Raw genomic sequence first — 19,455 nt, 5'->3', positions numbered from 1 at the left:
CTTGTCACCTCAGACCAGCAGTTTTGGGAACAACACGTGCAAGGTGGCTGGGATATGACTTATGGAAAGTCTTAGGCCTGGCACATGGTGGGACCTTGGGTTCTCAGCAGGGGGAGGAAATAAGGATCAAGGATTTACAATTTTAAGGGCTACCTGACTTTGTGTATTGATATAGTTTGTAATTATTTTTTCCATTAGCAATAAAGCTGCAGCTTTCCACAAAATACTGTCTTCCATCTGAACCCCTTTCCTAGTATCTCAGCGGCAAGGTACATGACCCAAAACCATGTGGGAAGATTCTGAGAATGCCAACCTGGTGTATTTATACTTTTTCCCCTTGTTAGATTTCCCGGCACTTAGTAACTTCAGCTACACTGTGCACCAATGCATACATAAATAAATTGTTGATCTGACATCCTACTTGATTGGCTAAATGTACAAAGATAAAGCTATATTATGTGGGAAACACAAAACTATGTTACAAATGAAGTCCTGCTTCACATATGGAACAAAACCTGGTTTTCCCCCACCTCTGGGGCAAATTAATACTTGTATAGCACAGCACCCACACCTAAAACATATTTTGAAGAGACATTAGTATTTGTCTCATACATTTCTAAATATACATATATTATTTATCTTACTACAAAAAAGAGGGGAATGGAGACCCGGTTGCTAGTGAAACCCTAAAATGGTAAGGATCTCTATGTTAGAAAGTGCAATTTATAATTGTAGGTATTAGAAATAAAAAAGATACTTACATATCAACATATACTTAAAATGAAAACATCAGTTGCAACAAATAAATGGGAAATTACAAATGTCCCACAAACTAAAGAACAATTGGCAGGAGCATCATGCTTCAAAAACATTTTCATTCTTAAAAAAAATCTTATTTTTGGCATCCCTACTTTAATTGATAGCCCTAGAGAATTATATTTTTCTTGGCAATTGGGTTAATCAGTTAAGTATGTTGAGAAATATCCAAAAATGCCTTTATCATTTCAGAATCATTTCTTCATTACTCAAAGGCTAGTTATAATTTCAACAGGCTAAACCATTAAGCTAATGTTAATATTATCAGTTGAGTTTCTCAATTACCAGCAGTGGAGTAAAAGTATTTGCTCAAAACTGAGCAAATATCTGATAATACACGTTGCTCTACCTTTTCTCCAAGTACATTTCCAAACTGTGGTTGTAATATAGGGTCCTTTTAAATTTTGACATTCCATTATCTTTAATAGAAAGATCTGTATGTAATGAAGGATTTAAAAAAATCATAAGGATTTGTTTCTTTCTAAGACAATATTACGTTGTACAAATTATGCACAGTGAGCGCATCTAAAAGTTCATTCTAGTTTTAGAGAAAGTAAAATTTTCAGAGATGTTTCCTATACATAAAATGGTGAATAATACTAGAATTGGTACTATCTCTAGAACTGGAAGGAACTTTTAAAATGATCCCCCTATCTGACATAGAATCATAGGACTGGAAGGGACCTCAAGAGGTCATCTAGTCCAGTCCCCTGCTCTCATGGCAGGACTAAGTATTATCTAGACCATTCCTGACAGGTGTTTGCCTAACCTGCTCCTAAAAATCTCCAATGATGGAGAGTCCAAACCTCCCTAGGCAATTTATTCCAGTGCTTAACTACCCTGACAGGAAGTTTTTCCTAATGTTCAGTTGGCTTATCTCTTGCTGCAATTTAAGCCCACTGCTTCTTGTCCTATCCTCAGAGATTAAGGAGAACAATTTTTCTCCCTCCTCCTTTGTAACAACTTTATATGTACTTGAAAACTGTTATGTTGCCTCTCTGTCTTGTGTTCTCCAGGCTAAACCAACCCAATATCCCCAAACTTCCCTCATAGGTCATGTTTTTTTAGACCTTTAATCATTTTTGTTGCTCTTCTCTGGACTTTCTCCAATTTGTCCACATCTTTCCTGAAATGTGGTGCCCAGAACTGGACACAATACTCCAATTGAGGCCTAATCAGCACTGAGTCGGGTGGAAGAATTACTTCTCAGATCTTGCTTACAACACTCCTGCTAATACATCCCAGAATTATGTTTGCTTTTTTTTGCAACAGCTTTACACTGTTGACTCATATTTAGCTTGTGATACACAATGACCTCCAGATCCCTTTCTGCAGTACTGCTTCCTAGACAGTCATTTCCCATTTTGTAAGTGTGCAACTGATTGTTGCTGCCTAAGTGGAGTACTTTGCATTTGTCCTTATTGAATTTCATCGTATTTACTTCAGATCATTTCTCCAGTTTGTCTAGATCAGGGTTCTCAAACTGGGGGGGTCATGAGGTTATTACATGGGGGGGGGTCATGAGCTATCAGCCTCCACCCCAAACCCCACTTTGTCTCCCGTATTTATAATAGTGTTAAATATATAAAAATAGTGTTTTTAATGTACAAGGGGGGTTGCACTCAGAGGCTTGCTATGTGAAAGGGGTCACCAGTACAAAAGTTTGAGAACCACTGGTCTAGAGCATTTTGAATTTTAATCCTATCCTCCAAAGCACTTGCAACCCCTCCCAGCTTGGTATCGTCCACAAACTTTATAAGTATACGCTCTATGCCAATGGTTCTCAAACTGTGGATTGGGACCCCAAAGTGGGTCATGACCCTGTTTTAATGGGGTCACCAGGGCTGGCTTAGATTTGCTGGGACCTGGGGCTGAAGCCAAAGCCTGAGGACTTCAAACCTGGGCAGCGAGGCTCAGATTGGGCTTTGGCCCCCCTGCCTGAGGTGGTGGGGCTCAGGCTTTGCCCCCCACCTGAGGCAGCAGGGCTCGGTAGAGCTCAGACTTCAGTCCCTCCTGGGGTTGTGTAGTAATTTTTATTGTCAGAAGGAGGTCACGATGCAATGAAGTTTGAGAATCCCTGCTCTATCCCATTATCTAAATCAGGGGTCGGCAACGTTTGGCACGCGGCTCGCCAGGGTAAGCACCCTGGTGGGCCGGGCCAGTTTTATTTACCTGCTGACGTGGCAGGTTCGGCCGATCGCGGCCCCCGCGGTTCGCCGTCCCGGGCCAATGGGGGCGGCGAGAAGCGGCGCGGGCGAGCGATGTGCTGGCCGTGGCTTCTTGCTGCCGCCATTGGCCCGGGACGGCAAACCGCGGCCAGTGGGGGCCGCGATCGGCCGAACCTGCCGCATCAGCAGGTAAATAAAACTGGCCTGGCCCGCCAGGGTGCTTACCCTGGCGAGCCGCGTGCTGAACGTTGCCGACCCCTGCTCTACTCTATGGTATATCAAAAATGCTCTCACACATTTTTCCCTTTATATTTAGTTTAGTATACGTCTATTTATTCTCTAATGCAGATAAGTTACTTTAGGCAGAATGTATAAAACACACACAGTATAGCCTCCTTTGTGATATAAAAATTAATCCTGCCATATAATATCATAGAATTATATGTGCACTGTTTCTTTAATGAAATGATTTGTGAGACAATCTGACACACATTTCAAATAAAAGTATAAATTTTGTAAGAAGGAGATGAAAAGCACAGTGCTCACATTTACTTCATTTTCACAATAATGCATTTTTAACATTACACAACATGCTAGATTTTAGTTTTTGCCAATAACATAACAAGATTCATATAAAACCAAAAGAAACTATATTTACTTACTTCTCAGAGGATTGTAATGCTTCTCCATCTTTTGTCCAAGTATATTTTGGCTCACTAATGTCTGTAGTTTCACACAGTAAATTGACAGCGCTAGTACTCTTGGTCAGAAAAACTGTATTTCCAATTCGTGCAGTTATTGTTTTATTAAAGGAAACTCTGGGAACTTGTTTTTGCCTTATAATACCAGGTCCTTTTTGATTGAACATCAGCTTGCCTAGGGTTTTTGTGTTGAAACGTTCAGATACATTTGGTGATTTACCAGTGAGCTTCGAGGCTAATTTTTCTTCATGCAAGCCTTTCCATTTTTCAGTAGTAAGTTGTAGTGGTCTAGATAATTCAGCAACTAATTGATATATGACTTGGGATGCTAAATCATCACTGACCTCTCCAGCTTCAATGTGTTGACTCATGTTCTTTATCAGTTCTTCAAACTGTACAGTATCCATGCTGTAAGCACCTTGAAGAATTGCTGCCTCCAGACGTTTGTTCTTGAACTCAGGAGGGCTGTATTCTTCTGCTGAATTACTCACATGGGTTTCAAAATTTCTCAGAAATGGTTGATCATTAACTTGTCCATCACCTAGATACAGCTCATTCTTTTTACTCCATATTTGCCACATTTTGCTCATTTTATGCCATTTGGCTCCAAAACTGTTGGCTTCATTGTGATCTGTGCCACTGGTCTCACTTGAATGTTTTCTAAAAGTTGGAGGTTCTATTAGCCGGTTGTCAGTGCCAATAAGTTTCAGAACAAATGTTTTATGCACAGAGCCTGCAATACACTTGTACACTCCAATATCTGCAGCCCCAAGGCTATGTATTTTCAGTGATCCTGACTTAGTGATGCCAAGTCTTTTAGAGTTTTGTAGATGTTGTCCATCTTTCTCCCATTGGATAAGTGACTTTTGAAATCTTCGTACTGGGCACTTAATTACAACAGATGTTTTTGGAAGCAGATAGGCTCGGCTTCCAATGGTAAAATTAATGCGTTTCTCTTGCCGTGTCTGTATGTAGACTCGGTGTATACTGACAATCTGAGGTCCATGGGCAGCATGCTTCTCTGGACGCTTGGGTTTAGTTTCTTGTTTAATCTCTGCAACAGCAATCAAGTGTTGAAAAAGATTGAATCACTGGCACTCTCCCTAACAAATTCTGCTTTTCTGAGAATGTTGGTCATAGCATTTTCTCTGATTTGGTTCAGGTCAGCTCCCAACTTGCTGATTTTTATCTGTGTCACATACACACAATCAGGAATAATGATATGGTCAAATTTTCTGGCCCCAATTTAGGCATTCTCCTGCTTCTCTCTAAACCTCCAGCAGCTCTTATCATATCAATGAGAAGGCACATATAACACATATCTGTATAGAGGGCAATATTTGGAAGAGGAGGAAGAGTGCAATAAGGTAGGCATGCTATATCTGCTATTCTTATTGCTGCCAGTTGAAAGGGAAAGAAAGGGGGTAAAGGAAGAGGAAAAGCCAAATAAAAGGTGGAGCGCAACATCACTTTTCCAACATCTGGGCACTGCAGTGAGTGTAGGGCACCTGGATAACACAAAGTCCATTAGAAAAAGCAGGACTCTCTTTTCTATGGCTATTAGACCTGTTGGCTGGCTGACAGGCAGATTGAGATCAGGTTGACAGCAGCCAGGAGATGAGAACAGGAGTCAATGAATGTGCCGTGAGGGAATAGAGAAGGCCATGCTACTATCATTGGACTGGTGGTCACTTTCTTTGGCTAGAAGAGGCTTTGGTCACAGAGTCCTGCTGTTAGCAGGGGTCAGGAATACAGGAAGGAAGGGGGAGAGAAAGAGAGAAAAAAGTCAGATCCTGGAGAGGGCTGGTAAGTCAGAAGATGCCTGTGGACAAGCTGAAGAGAAAACTGAGACGAGCTTCATGCAGGAAGGTGTGGAGGCAGAACGCTGAGTATGGTGAGGCACCTCCTGCATTACACAGCAGGAATTTGAACCCAACAAGGTTTCTGGAGAGCTGCCTCCATGACTATAGCCAAAGACAGGCCTTCCCAGCAGTGGCCGGATAGACAGAGGAACACAGTATGAAAATGACTGCAGTATTTCAGATACCATTTTGTTGACTCATTACTGGTAACTACTCTGCCCCTTTCTGATCAGCAGAACTAATCTTACTAAGAAAACATTAGGTAGCTGAGAAACAGAACAATGCAGAAGGAAAGTAGCAGAAGCATACACCCCGGCTATTCACTTTGTGCAAGGCAAGGTGAAACTGGCCTGCCAGGGGAGTCAGGAAACTCCCTAGACGGGTGCTAGAGAACACTCAGTTTTTACTAGTGACCCATTCTGTTGGTATGTGACAGAGAACAAAACCCAGCAAGCTGCAGAATGACTTGAATGAGTCAGAGAAATAGACAAATTAATCAAACATTCCTGCATTTGGTTGAATCTAAAATCATTACTACTATACCATTTGGTGAGAACATAAAAAAAAAAGACAAACCTTGACAGCAAGTTATTGCAAAAATTTGCGTGCTTCAGATATCATATACATATGCTTTGGATATGTTGTAAAGGAAGAGGTAAAAAGTTAAATGCTTCAAGCATTCAGAAAGTGTGCACACTGTATGAACTACACCCCAGAGTACATTCTTATGCTTATAAAACAGAATACTGTAGTTATTTTCGATATTTTGGCTAATGAGTTCTGACCAATGTGGATATCCTGGTTTCATAATTACATAGCTCTTAAATCAGTATTTGTTATCCAGATACATGGTTCCCTCAACCAACCATTTTATGACTAGGATTATTAAAAGAGTGTCCTGTTTTTAATAACTATTGGGCTCAAAATATTTGTTTTAATGAAAATGTTCCAGTATTAAAGCTTCAATTTCCAAAACCCAGCATACATATACAGCTAGTGTAACTTTATACACACAAAATACTTTGTGCTATGCTATGTTTACATTAGTTATTCCAATACAGAATTAAACCCAGTGCGTGTTTATAAATACGTTCAAGTCTGACTGATCAATTTAACTTTTTTTAAAGAAAGACTGCATCAATTCTTCTTAGCATTGCAGCAACAGGGGGTGTGTGTGTGTTTGTGTGTGGGGGGGGGCAGAGTTAGAAGTGAGAGAGCATTCAGTTTTGTGGACTGCAGGAGAATAGTCCACAATGAACTTTCTGGATCCCTGGAAGCATCATAATTTGCAGCTTTGGAAGGGGTGGGCTTTTGGGGAGGGATTCCACGAAAGGTAAACCTGCTGAATACATTAGCCTGTACTAATGCCACAGGGCCTGATCCTCAGCTGGTGTAGCTCTGTTGTCTCCAATGGAGCTACACACATTTTTACCAACTGGCGATCTGGCTTGTAAACTGTAAGCTTGTAAGCTATTTCCCAGGACCTAGGAAGCCAGAGATATTTCTACCTGGATTGGGCCTTCAGAAAGTAAAGAGCATGCCCAGATACTGTGTCTAAGGAGTCAGACTTAGACTAACAAGCCCCATCACCATAAGCAGATAGTAAAAATTAAGTGCTCAGTTGTGCCCTGAAGACTGAGTCCTGAGGAGGGGGCACTGAAGAATGCCACTTCAGTGCAAGCTCTGGGAGGTACCACCTCTCCCAAAGCAGCCCTGCTTTGGTGACAGTGTGCATGGTGCACCAGCCCTTAGAACAGTGGAGCCTGCTCTCCTCTTTGTAGCCTCGAGCTCTACTTTTTGGGGTGATGCCAAGTTCCTGTCTCCCACCCACTCCCTTCAGGTGACTTGTGCTGAGTCCCTGGATGTAGTAGGAGGAAACAGTCCCTGAATATTCCTATGAATCCCAGGATTGCTACTGTCCCTGGCCCTTGATGCAAGAAGCAAAAGTGAGAATCTAGAGTATGCTCTCCTCTCTCACCCTTTGTGTACTCATGTAAATGCCAGGCAGAATCCAGCCTTAGAGGCTAATGAATTAAAAACCTTGTCCTGAACAGTTTGAGAACTTGAAGGGAGAGGCTGGTCACTAGCCCTCTTTCATCATTTTTGTCTGCACCCCACTGCCTGCCCTAATAACTACTGTATGTCTTCATACGTTGCTCCCTTCTTACTACAATGGAAGCTGACAATGTTACTTTAACATCACTCTCCACTAAGCAATTTGCAGACCACATTGCAGGCCACATTGCCATTCAACTATCCACAATTAATTAAATTCAGATAGATATGCAGCTCAAAATATTTTATTAAACCTTATGCCAAGGACATTCCTGAAAGTCCATGGGGCTTTATTTAAGTGGTGTTTTGAACCTCAGGATTCTGGCATGTTAATCTGAAATGAAGTCCAGGAAAAGAAGTTTCATATTATGTATGAATCAGAATTGCACTATTATTTTGTGTTGTGAATAACCATTTATACAAAGCTAGAAAATACATAACGAAGTAGCTATTTCTGGACAAGACCATTAACTGGATCAAAACCAAAAAGCCTGCACATATTACCGGATATTTACAGATCTGTATGATGCAAAACTTTCAATTCTTCCAAACCTAGAGTGAATGTTTTCAATTGAATAGTTGTCATTAAATCTATTGTGTTCAGTAGACTTTTATCAAATTGTATCTGACATTTAGGCCATTCATAAGAGCCTTTTTTTAAAAAAGACACAAATTTATATCCTCCTTTCTAAAGGAAGAAAAACAGAGGCCCACATTGAGGGAATGTTTGCACATGCATTCACTATAACTGTACCTAAAAGAGACATCTACCTGGCTATTTTACATGTGCAGTTAGCACAATTGTCTACCTGGCTATTTTGCATGTGCCATTAGCACAATTACAATCATTATCATGACAAGATCATGCTCAAATTACAAAACATGCATTTTTGTGGGAACATTTCTAGAAGTAATGAGCCAAATATTGTATTTTTTTTTAAAAAAAAAGGTGTCTACTCCTGCTACGACTGTGCCCTCAAAACACCTTTTGAAGCCAAAGGGAATAGGTTTCACACTCACTTAGGCACTGCACCTGCCACTGGAATGGGAGTTTTGTAACTTTTAACACTGACGGGAGTGTAACGCCCAGTGTTCTAAGGACACACACTGAACAGATATACAGTGGGCCCAATTCTCATTTACACGAAGGCCCCCTTTTACTGCTCTGGCAGTGGAAATGGAGTCTGTAGCAGGTATAAAAATAATTTATACCACTCAAAGGCACCTTTATACCATCAGAATGGTGTAAAGGGTAAATAAGAACCAAGTATATAGGGAGCCCAAAAAACCCCCCAAACCCTTAACATGTATTTATATATTACATTTTAAAAAAATTAAACTGGAACCATTGGCTTGGGCTGAGAAGATATAAATTTCATAAAATTAAAACACTCCTATTATTGTTGGTCTTGTGACCACAATGCCTAAGTTGCTCTCAGATCAATAACGTTATGAAATGTAGCAAGGATAGAGAAATGAATTAATTTAGCAGCACATACACAGGTTTTACTTGATAATTTCAAATCAGCAGGGCACTAGGAAAAGTAACACACTTACTGTTACAGTCATTCACGTGACAGGACCTTACAAGTGAGGAAGTAGGGAGACTGCTACACATTGATACATTTAATGTGACATTTTGGCCCTTTGCTGTTAGCTTTTGGCAGGCAAGTTTCCTTCTCTGGATTCCAACACCACAGCTTAGAGAGCACTGCAAAAGGAAGGATATAGTCAGAGTGAATTTTGTGTCCTGTCTCATACATGCTACTTTTAAAGTGATTTTTTTTTAAAGGATGCTGTTTCATATGGATCCCCATGCTATCCAAAGCTCTAAGCGCTCTCCAGGCTTTAAGTCAATATGAATATAAAGTGACTAACCCTTTCCACCAAACAGCTCAGAAACAATTATAGGAAAATGACAGTATTTCTTACTGTTCCACTGTGGATGTAATGCAGAATGAGACTTGTTGTTCTCAGATGTATAATTCAACGAGTTCTAAATTGCCTGGGCCAAGTCTCTCAAGTCACTCTGCACGTTCATATTGCATTTGGACAGGACTTTTAATTGTAATCTTTAACTATATTTATGCCTTTCGGTGGATCTTTTTGAGGAGGAGACTGGAGGCTTGGATTAAAGGAGAGGGAGAAAAATAGCATTCAATGCACTATTTTGCCTTTCAGAAATTTAGCTAGGGCAGGGGTGGCCAGCCTGTGGCTCCGGAGCCACATGCAGCTCTTCAGAGGTTAATCTGCGGCTCCTTGTATAGGCACCGACTCTGGGGCTGGAGCTACAGGCGCCAACTTTCCAATGTGCCAGGAGGTGCTCACTTGTCAACCCCTGGCTCTGCCACTGGCCCTGCCCCCACTCTACCCCTTCCTGCCCCCTTCCCTGAGCCAGCCGTGCCCTTGCTTCTCCCCCTCCCCTCCCCTCTCTCTCTCCCCTCCTGCACGCCACAAAATAGCTGATCAGGAGGTGCGGGGAGTGAGGGGGAAGCACTGATCGGCGAGGCTGCCGGTGGGCAGGAGGTGCTGGGAGCAGGGGGGGAGTGATAGGGGAGCTGCTGACGTATTACTGTGGCTCTTTGGCAATGTACACTGGTAAATTCTGGCTCCTTTTTAGGCTCAGGTTGGCCACCCCTGAACTAGGGAATAAATCTGAGTGGTTGGAAGCTAAACATGCTCCAACCTGATGCAACCATACTGGAAACGAACAAGAAGCATTATGGCCTCTTGTTTTTCAGTTTAAACATGAGGGCAGAAAGGGTAGGCAGCTATGTTTTAGGGCTGGGTGCACCCGGATCATCTGTTGTAGCAGACCTCTTGAAGCATTCTACCTCCTTCCTCCCCACAACTGGGTGGGTAGGGCCTTTTGCCTAATTGCATTCCCTCTGGAGCCCACACTACTCTATGTACTTTAATGATTATCTGGTAGTCTCCCAGCTAGAAATCCCTTGAGTTCCCTTTGTATCGGGAGGTTTAGTGAGCTCTTACTCTAGACCACTCACCTTGGACCATTCCCCTGCAACTAGCTGAGGGGGACAATCAACTTTGGCACACAATTTATGAGCAGACAATCTAGGCTCCTGGCAGATCTCATCAGAGAGTTTCAGAAAGCTTCCATCTGTCAACAACTGCTTACAGTGAACTTTGCGACTCTGAGTCCCTCCGCCACAGGTACGGGAACACTAAGACGAAGATAAGAATGTGGAAAGCATAGCCGCACACACACTTGTCTTCACTCATTTATACTCTTATTTTATACAGGCATTTAGAAGGCAGCTATCACCATGTTTTCTTTGAACACTTTACTGGTTTAGATTAAAAAGTGAGCAGCATTTTCCAAAACCAAGCAGCATATGCTCCTGGTAGCATTGATTTAGCTAATGGGCCACGAGCCAGGAAAACCTAACTAATGAGCTCAGTGCCAGACAACTGCAGTGCAAGTAGCTAGTGGAAAGCCTAGAAAAAGATGTGCACTTTACCTCTAGAACTGGCCAAGTTAAGGCTCAGGTGCCTATCTGGCATGAGCTTAGGAAGTTTCACCTTTGGGACAGGTAAGTTAAGCCTTGCTTCCTAATGCAGGTTCTCTCACTTGTGGGGTATGGAGAGAGAGGTGATCTCTGGACTAACTGGGATCTAGGCCTTTCCGGACTTCCAAGACGTTAACTAGCACCTTGAATTTCACCCAGAAGTGAAGTGAAGAATGGAGACTACAGGTGTAATAAGTTCGATGTCAGTTGAAACCATGCTACAATAACAAACTTCTGAGTGGCCTTCCAGGTTACTCTAATTACAGCACATTAGGTAACTAACCAGAAGAAAAATGCTTACAACTAAACTATTTCCATAATCCGTTGTACCTGCTGCCATTCTTCAACATGCCAAGCAGGGGGGCAGTCAATCTGGTTACACGCTTGTAAAGCGTGAGGCTTTTCATCTTTGCAGTCTTCATTAGTGACAATGGATCCCTCAGGTTGCTGGCAGTACACATCTCTTGTCTGTATCCCAACTCCACAAGTAGCAGAACACGGTCTCCAGGGGCCAGTTTCCCACCTGTGCCAAAAAACACATTGGCAAAAAAATTCACTCTAATTAAACAATGCAGAAGAATGGCGTGTGGAGGAGGGATTATCTGGACACAAATTATACCCACACAGAGCAAAACAAAGCAGAAGCAAAGGCATATTTATATTGCGAGGGTCAGACTATCATCTACTATTGTTTTGGCTTTGACCTTTTCCTCTGAACCATAATTTTCTCACTGAATGCAATATTCTAAGTTTTTGATAGTTTAATTATATTTTACAATTAAAAGGGGGCATCAGAGTTCCCTTCACAAAACATACATCACTAAGGCTATTCTCTTTAACTCTATGCAATTACTATTTAACACTGGGCTCTTGGGAAAAAGAATCTCTCTGAAGGGTTAATGCAAGATCTATTGAAGAGCTTCATATCAAAGTGGTTTCCACAAAGACCTCTGCATTGTGAAGCTAAAAAATTACACCACAGTATATAATAATATCTTCATTCTGTTTTCTTAGGTGAATAAAAAAGGCTCTTCAGCTGATGTATTTGTTAAATCCTGCCCTGCCTTTCTGAGATGACTATATTTTCCAAACAGTAAATTGAATTTAAATATTTTCCAAACAGGCGGCGCTTACCTCAGGCAGCTCCTGGAAGCTGTGGCATATCCCCCCTCTGACTCCTATGTGAAAGTACGGCCAGGTGGGTCTGCATGTTGCCCCGTCTGCAGGCGCCGCCTCCACAGCTCTCATTGGCCGTGATTCCCCACCAATGGGAGCTGCAGAGTTGGCGCTTGGGTTGGGGACAGCGCACGGAGCCCCCGGGCTGCCCCTACGCCCAAGAGCTGAAGGAGGGACATGCTGCTGCTTCCAGACTTTTAACGGCCTGGTCAGCGGTGCTGACCGGAGTCGCCAGGATCCCTTTTCAACTGGGCGTTCCGGTAAAAAAAACGGGCTCCTGGCAACCCTAAACCTGATCCTTGTCTGATAAAGTCAGTAGACAATGTATTGTTATTTATGTCATATTAACCATTTCTTTTCCACAATTTGATTTCATTATAAAAGCGTACCGTGGTGGGCACAGTTTCATGTTGCAAGTGCGAGTCATTGCTGGTGGTCGCATGGCATTGTCACACAGGGTGTCATTGACAGCTTGTTTTGTCTGCACATGCAGGCACACTGCAATGGCTTCTTGTGTCCCTGGATTTAAAAATAAAAACACACACATGAGTTGCTCTATGGACAGATGAACAATTTTTATAACCTCCTCTCTCTTCCCCCCAGTCTCAATCAGAACTAATTCTGGTTGCCAAATTAGACAGCAGATTTAAAATTAACAATTTGATTCATAACAGCACTGGAAATATTTTAAAATATGTTTGAAACTCAGAAAGCGTTTTTAAATTAAAAACCGAGTTACAGTGCAACATTTCCGGGATTTCTTATTCACAGCCAGTAATGCCCCAATGTAGGATTTTTTTTCTAGATTCAAATCAGCTCTTGGAGTGGATACAAATAAACAATATTGATAGGTGCCAGTTTGTCATTGTGCCCTTCAGAAAAACAGAAAATTGGCGAGTAGTGATTTTGTCTGCCTTTCTCTCTGTAACACCAAGAAAACAAGACACTATGACTGGCACCCTGATGACACTGATTTTGGCAAGTTCCCTCTATTTAATAGTGCTACCCCAAGGCAATTAGAGTGATTTGGTTGGCAGTCAGTGTATAATAAATGCTTTTTCAAAGAGCTGGACTCACCCCGTAGGAGCAGAATGCTGTTTTATTCCTACTGATTTAAATGGGATTTCAATGAGCTAAGTATTTGAAGCGACAAAAATTACATAAAGTTTCTAAACTACAGCCAAGAAAATGGCTGACTCAGCATGTAGAGATACCCATTGGGCCAGATCCTCAGCTGATGGACGCTGGTGTAGCTCCATAAAGCCAATGGCTCCTGAGCTCCAGCTAAGGATCTAGGCCCAGTGTATACAGCGTTCCCTTACACAGGTTTCCCCTCAGCTTCTCTCCAAAATGCAGCTATAATTATAGTTATGCTGAGGCATGAAAGAACAATAATAATTAAACTTTTATCAGTCAGAAAAAATGATGTCCGATAAATCTGGTTTAGATCAACACAACTCGGTGAACACTTGTCAATTAGTGAGCTTTATTGTTTATTTTAAAGTTGCATGGTGTATTCTGTTTCACATATACCATTATTCTACAAGGCAGTATTATGTCTTCCATGTGCAAACCCTATTCACTTAATGGAGAAATGCACATAGAAATAAAGGACACAAAACTTAGTAAAGTGCTTTGGAAATCTTCTGTATCTATGCAATAAAAACAACAGTCATCATCATTGACCTATTCAACAGAACAGCACTGAAATGCACTCTAACATGCACTTTTGTTGGTACCATGTGAAAATGGCTAATGTAATACACAACAGGTAACATGGTCACAGTTCAGAGAATCTGCTTCCTTCCTTCTAAATTTACTTTTCCCCCCAAGAGATCTCCTAGGGCTACAAATGTGTTTTCCGTAGTAGGTTATATTCTTTGTCTTATGTGTAAAAGCTTGAAAGGTTTCTAATATGTTTGTATTTTTAACTGGAATTCCTCTTGTTATTTATGTATGGTACATTAAAACATCACATATTTTTCTGTTTTATCCAACTATCACTAGACGATGATTGTTATAAATACCCTTGCTTTCGATAAATTTGTACGCCATTAATTGTTTCTTGATACTTGTTGGTTATTTAATAGTCCATTTGATTTCAGCTGACTCCATGAAATATTCTGTGTTGGAAAATTTTCTGCCTAAGATTAGTGGTGCATGTTTTATGACTTTCAGGTAATAACTGTTCTTTTTCTTTCCTAGTGAGAGTGACAAATGATTTTATAATGTGCTCTCAAGTGCTTCCATCTGCCACTATCATCTCAGACTTTGCACTTGTACAACAAGTGGCCATCATAATGGTATGTAGAAGAACAAACTGAACTGCCTCATGCACTTTAGGCAGAAGACATATTTTTCTTCATTATTATAATTTAGTAGCAGGTGCCCAGCATTTGAAGTTACTCTGTTGATCATTATTGCAATTGTCTCTCTGTCAAGAGCTAGTACAATCCATTCCTGAACACTGGCAATTCCTATCACAAATCAATGTTGCCCCCATCTATGAATTATCTTGATACAATCCAGCATATTTATTCTTTCAAGACCAAGGCTGCAAGTCTTCATTGTGATGATATAGGTACCAATCTAACCATTTCAAGCATAATACAAACCATATGTGTAGCAGGAGTATGTATGTATGTATACAACACTATGGATTCTAGATTTCTTTTAGACTTTCACTGGGATCCATCTTAATCCCATTTGGGGCTGATGTTCATTCCAGGAAGCCTTTGCTGTGTAATTGTTTTGACTATGTCTGCACAGTGCTGAGATTTTATGTAACAGGAGCACTGACCTTATGCATAATTGACTGCCTAGTCACTTCTATTAAATAAAAGTCATTAAGTGTTGAAAATTGCATTACCTGCAACACATACATTTAATAAAATGTTCTTTCACACTAGGGACTAGATTATATCCTTTACATCGAATGTCCACACAACATGATCCAAGGGTGAAAACGCCACATCAAAGCAAATCACCACACACCATGAGTTTTACAGAACTCCAAGGTTCTATCCCAGAACTAAAGACCAGGGTACCATGGATACTGCAGTACCTCCTAAATGACTGACGCACCTTCAGAAGAATTTATTCAAACATTTTGGTTTCCTTCAGTTTCCCTGAATAAGAAATATATTGCTTCTAATGTACAATTCAGAAACAAAGATCCAGATGTAGAATTTTGCTGAGGTAGAGCTGTGGAAGAGGTTATCAGATGAGCACTCAAACATATATTCATCATTCATCCAGTTGCAAGGCCCATGCCTGCACTGGGAATAGTGTTAAGGGTTTGTTTCTGCTTCAAGTGCCTTGTTCTGGCTAGCAAGACAAAATTGGCTTCTTAGTTGTTATTTTAGGCCAAATTTTGCCTTTAGAACACACTTAAATTACATCTCTTTTACAGGGATTAGAATGGAAACATTCACGTTTGTGTAAAAACAAAAAATAGTCAAAGCTGATCAGAAAAAGAGTTATTTTGCAATGGGTTAAGCTGGATAATATTTTCTAAACTTCTCGCACAGAGAGGGTGGTATGATATGAGACTCCTATATTGAGCCTTCTGCAAGTCAGTATTTCTGTCATCAGCAGTTTATATTACAATGTTGTGGTGAGTATATCCATGAGGGGAAAAAAAGGCATGTCACACCCTTTGTTTAATTTTGGCTGTGACATGCCACCTTTAGCCAGTGTATGAGGTGTCTTTCATTTCACTCATCAGAGTGCCACAAACTGCTACAATTCTCTACTCTAAATGCTTTAAGAAAATAAAAGCTATAGTGTTTTGGTGTTTTAAGGTATAACAGAAGAGATACTGTAAAAAGTTTGTAAAGCAGACTTGTTTTTCAGATCTATGCTGCTTTCCAATAAACAATTACACTCCATTGATGCAGCATTTCCTTATAATTTACTTATAAAATGTGTAAGAGATTGATCTTAATTATAAATTTGTTTGCAACCACAATTTAATATTGGCTTGTAATGTGAATCAGTGATAAAACTTCTTATATTGCAGGGTTTGGGAAGCATCTTGCAAACCATAAAAGTCATAAAACCTTCAGACAAACCAACAGAGTGTCATATGTGTGAAGTTCTTGCCTTGTGATGATAACATAGTAGAACGTTTAACCATCTCCCCCCCCCCATCCCCCCAAGTATAAGATAAGTTACTCAGGCAGGTCTCAATAGAGCACTAAGTATTTTTACAGTATTTTGATGTGCTATTATAGTAATTATTCTACTAATCAGTGCAACAGAATATTTTCTATTTTAACCCAGCATACAACCCTCACAAACTCACAGTTTTTGACAACTTTGCTGTGGGAAGAAATATACAGTGCACAAAGTTGTGTTAAAAGATCAGAGTGTTTGCAAAATGCATACTTTACTTTAACTCTAGAAAGGGAAAACCGTAAAGAGTTAGGACAGAAGATGCTAAATGTGTGTGGCAGAAGGATGGTCTCTTCACTCAACCTTACACCTAGAAAAGGGAAAAAAAAATTTACTTATTTCAGATTACTTTTGCCTTGCTGTCAACTAAAAGAGAAATTGTCAATTTAAAATCTACTCAGTTAAAAAATGATAGCTCTGTGGTTTGAGCCTGCTAAACCCAGGGTTGTGAGTTCAATCCTTGAGGGGGCCATTTAGGGAACAGGGGTAAAAATCTGCCTGGGGATTAGTCCTGCTTCAAGCAGGGGGTTGGACTAGATGACCTCCTGAGGTCCCTTCCAACCCTGATATTCTATGATTCTAAAAGAAACTTTCCCTCAATTTAAAGTGAAAACAGTTGATAAACACACATTCCCCTTTCATGTTGGAAACCCAAATATTGCAGTTCTAGGAATCTTAAAATGAAACTGGTAATTACTGAAAGTGAAATAGAGTTAACTCATTCTTATTGTCCAAGTAGAAAGAAATTCAAAGAAGTATTCAGAGCATTAATAATGACAAGTACATTGGATTGTCAATTTTTCTTTTATAAACAAAAGCATTATTAGGAAAGTAGGCAAAGAAATCTGTTTTTTAAATTAGATTGTATAATTTTGAAATAGAGAGAATCTGTTTAGAATACTACATATTCCATTAACTAATTGACATAAAGACTGAAGAAATACTGCAGATTTAAAACAAAACAAAAAATGATCTGATAACCAGGCACATAACAAGTACTGGCATTATTTCTTGCAGACAGTATCATGCATATCAATTTTATGCATGCATCCCATGTGCTTGCATCAGGGCCATAGTTCTTCAAACAGTGAAAAAACACACACACTTTCTTTGGACAAATGAGGCAAAACCTTGAGTTCCCAACACAATTTTTACTCAAGCAAAACCCTAAATAAATCAAAGGGAGTTGGTCTGATTATGGGCTCATATGAGCAAAGTCCTTGGGATCTGACCCATGATTTTTGTGGTGTGTGGACTTTCTTCAGGTACTAAGGGAAATATAGACAATTCTTCAAATTTCTGGAAATTTCTGTCTCACTAGGGATCTTTAAAATGATGCTTACTTCATAATTAATTAACATGGAAGACCTCCTACTTGCATTCATGGAATGTCTGATGACAGAAGTAATAATTATGATAAGTGACATAACATAGGCTAATGGTCATAAGGCAGTAACTTTTATGACACCCAAATTGCTGCTGCATCATGGGCTATAATGGTTTATCTAGATGCAGTACAGAATAATCACGAAGAATAGCCAAAGAGTTCTTGTCAACAGCACTATTATAATTATTATTACTTGTATTACTATAGTGTGTAGGAGCTCTAGTCATAGACCAGGACCCATTGTGTTAGGTGCTGTACAAAGAGAGACCAAAAGATGGTCTGTTCCTCAGAGTGTACACAGTCTAACACAATAAAAAGCCTGGCTAAAATAATTAATTTGAAGAGAAAGAAGCTGTGGGATAATGAATTGCAGACAGGTCTTTCTTCATATATCTAATAAAAAAGAATGTTACTGCGTGCATTTTTACCTCTTTTTAGGAGAGGGGCTGAGCGAGTTTACATTGAATGCATGGTTAAGGCTACATTTTAGTCATTGTTATTTTTAGTAAAAGTCATAGACAGGTCACGAACAGTAAACAAAACTTCACGGCCCATGACGCGTCCATGACTTTTACTATATACCCCTAACTAAAACTTGGGGGTGGGAATGGCTCAGAGGGACAGCCCAGGGGTGCCGCGGGTGCTGGGGGGGGGCTCCGCAGGTGCTTGGGGAGGGGGCCAGCCTGAGGGGGTGCTCGTGGGGGAGGGTTGGCGGGGCTGCGGTAGGCTCTCTACCCGGCTCCTGAGCTCCATGTGCTGCCTCTGCTCCACCCCAAGCCCTGGTTCTGCAGATCCCATTGGCTGGGAACTGTGGCCAATAGGAGTTGCAGGGGCGGTGCCTGCCAATAGAGGCAGCACATGGAGCTAGGAGCTGAGGAAGGGGCGTTCCTGTCTCCTTTCCAGGGAGCCTGCCCTAGGTAAGCACCACCCTGCACGCACCCCAACCCCCAGCCCTGAACCCCCCCACACCCAAACTCCTGCTACTGTGGGGTGAGTGGGGAGCGAGATTGCACCAGCAAAAGCTGGTGCACCTGGCCCAGGGGGTGCCTGAGTTGCTCAGGTGGTCCCCGGACCAGGCACACCAGCCACTGCAGAAGTCACGGAAAGTCATAGAATCCACGATTTCCATGACCTCTGTGACAAACACGGAACCTTATGCATGGTCCACATGAGGATTTAGGGGTAATGTATCATAAAGATGACAAGCACTGCAACACAGATTCAGACCTTGCTCAAGCAGTATATGACATAGTGACAATAAAGTCTGCAACTTGCTTAGACTGAGCAGACCTCCTCTCGGTCAGGGAAAAGTAGGCATTAAGAAACTAAGGAAAAAGTTCCAAATAAATAGAAATCTTAAGGAATGTATTTTAAAAGCCCTTGATAGATACATGCATGTTAGAGACACAGAAGCTCTCACACTTTACATTAAATTTTGATATTCCTAACTTAAAAGATCATATTTCTTTCCTTATAACTAAAAAGTTCATCTTACTGAAATGAGATACGGACTTAAAACTGAGCTGAAATTGATCAGGTCCTTTGAACTACACAATGGAAAAAAACAGACATAGTGAGATCATT

The 19,455-nt window shown here is 40.9% G+C and overlaps 1 protein-coding gene across 5 annotated transcripts in view; it reads right to left on the bottom strand.

Annotated features, from left to right (window-relative positions):
• ADAMTSL3 (ADAMTS like 3) overlaps nt 1-19,455 on the bottom strand; it is a 260,167-nt gene that overhangs the window by 32,413 nt on the left and 208,299 nt on the right. For 4 of the 5 annotated variants that reach the window (XM_034783742.1, XM_034783741.1, XM_034783740.1 and 1 more), the window contains exons 17-21: nt 12,698-12,827; nt 11,463-11,655; nt 10,608-10,787; nt 9,160-9,313; nt 3,647-4,739 (exon numbers count right to left, since the gene is read on the bottom strand). In XM_034783742.1, coding sequence (XP_034639633.1) covers nt 3,647-4,739; nt 9,160-9,313; nt 10,608-10,787; nt 11,463-11,655; nt 12,698-12,827 — 1,750 coding nt within the window. Of the gene's footprint in view, nt 1-3,646; nt 4,740-9,159; nt 9,314-10,607; nt 10,788-11,433; nt 11,656-12,697; nt 12,828-19,455 lie in introns of those variants that run through there. The other variant, XM_034783744.1, reaches the window with a different exon arrangement.

Source organism: Trachemys scripta, chromosome 10 (genome assembly GCF_013100865.1).
Source record: "Trachemys scripta elegans isolate TJP31775 chromosome 10, CAS_Tse_1.0, whole genome shotgun sequence".
Taxonomy (NCBI): domain Eukaryota; kingdom Metazoa; phylum Chordata; order Testudines; family Emydidae; genus Trachemys; species Trachemys scripta.
The sequence above is the reverse complement of the archived record's forward strand: the minus strand, read 5'-3'. Positions and strand labels throughout refer to the sequence as shown.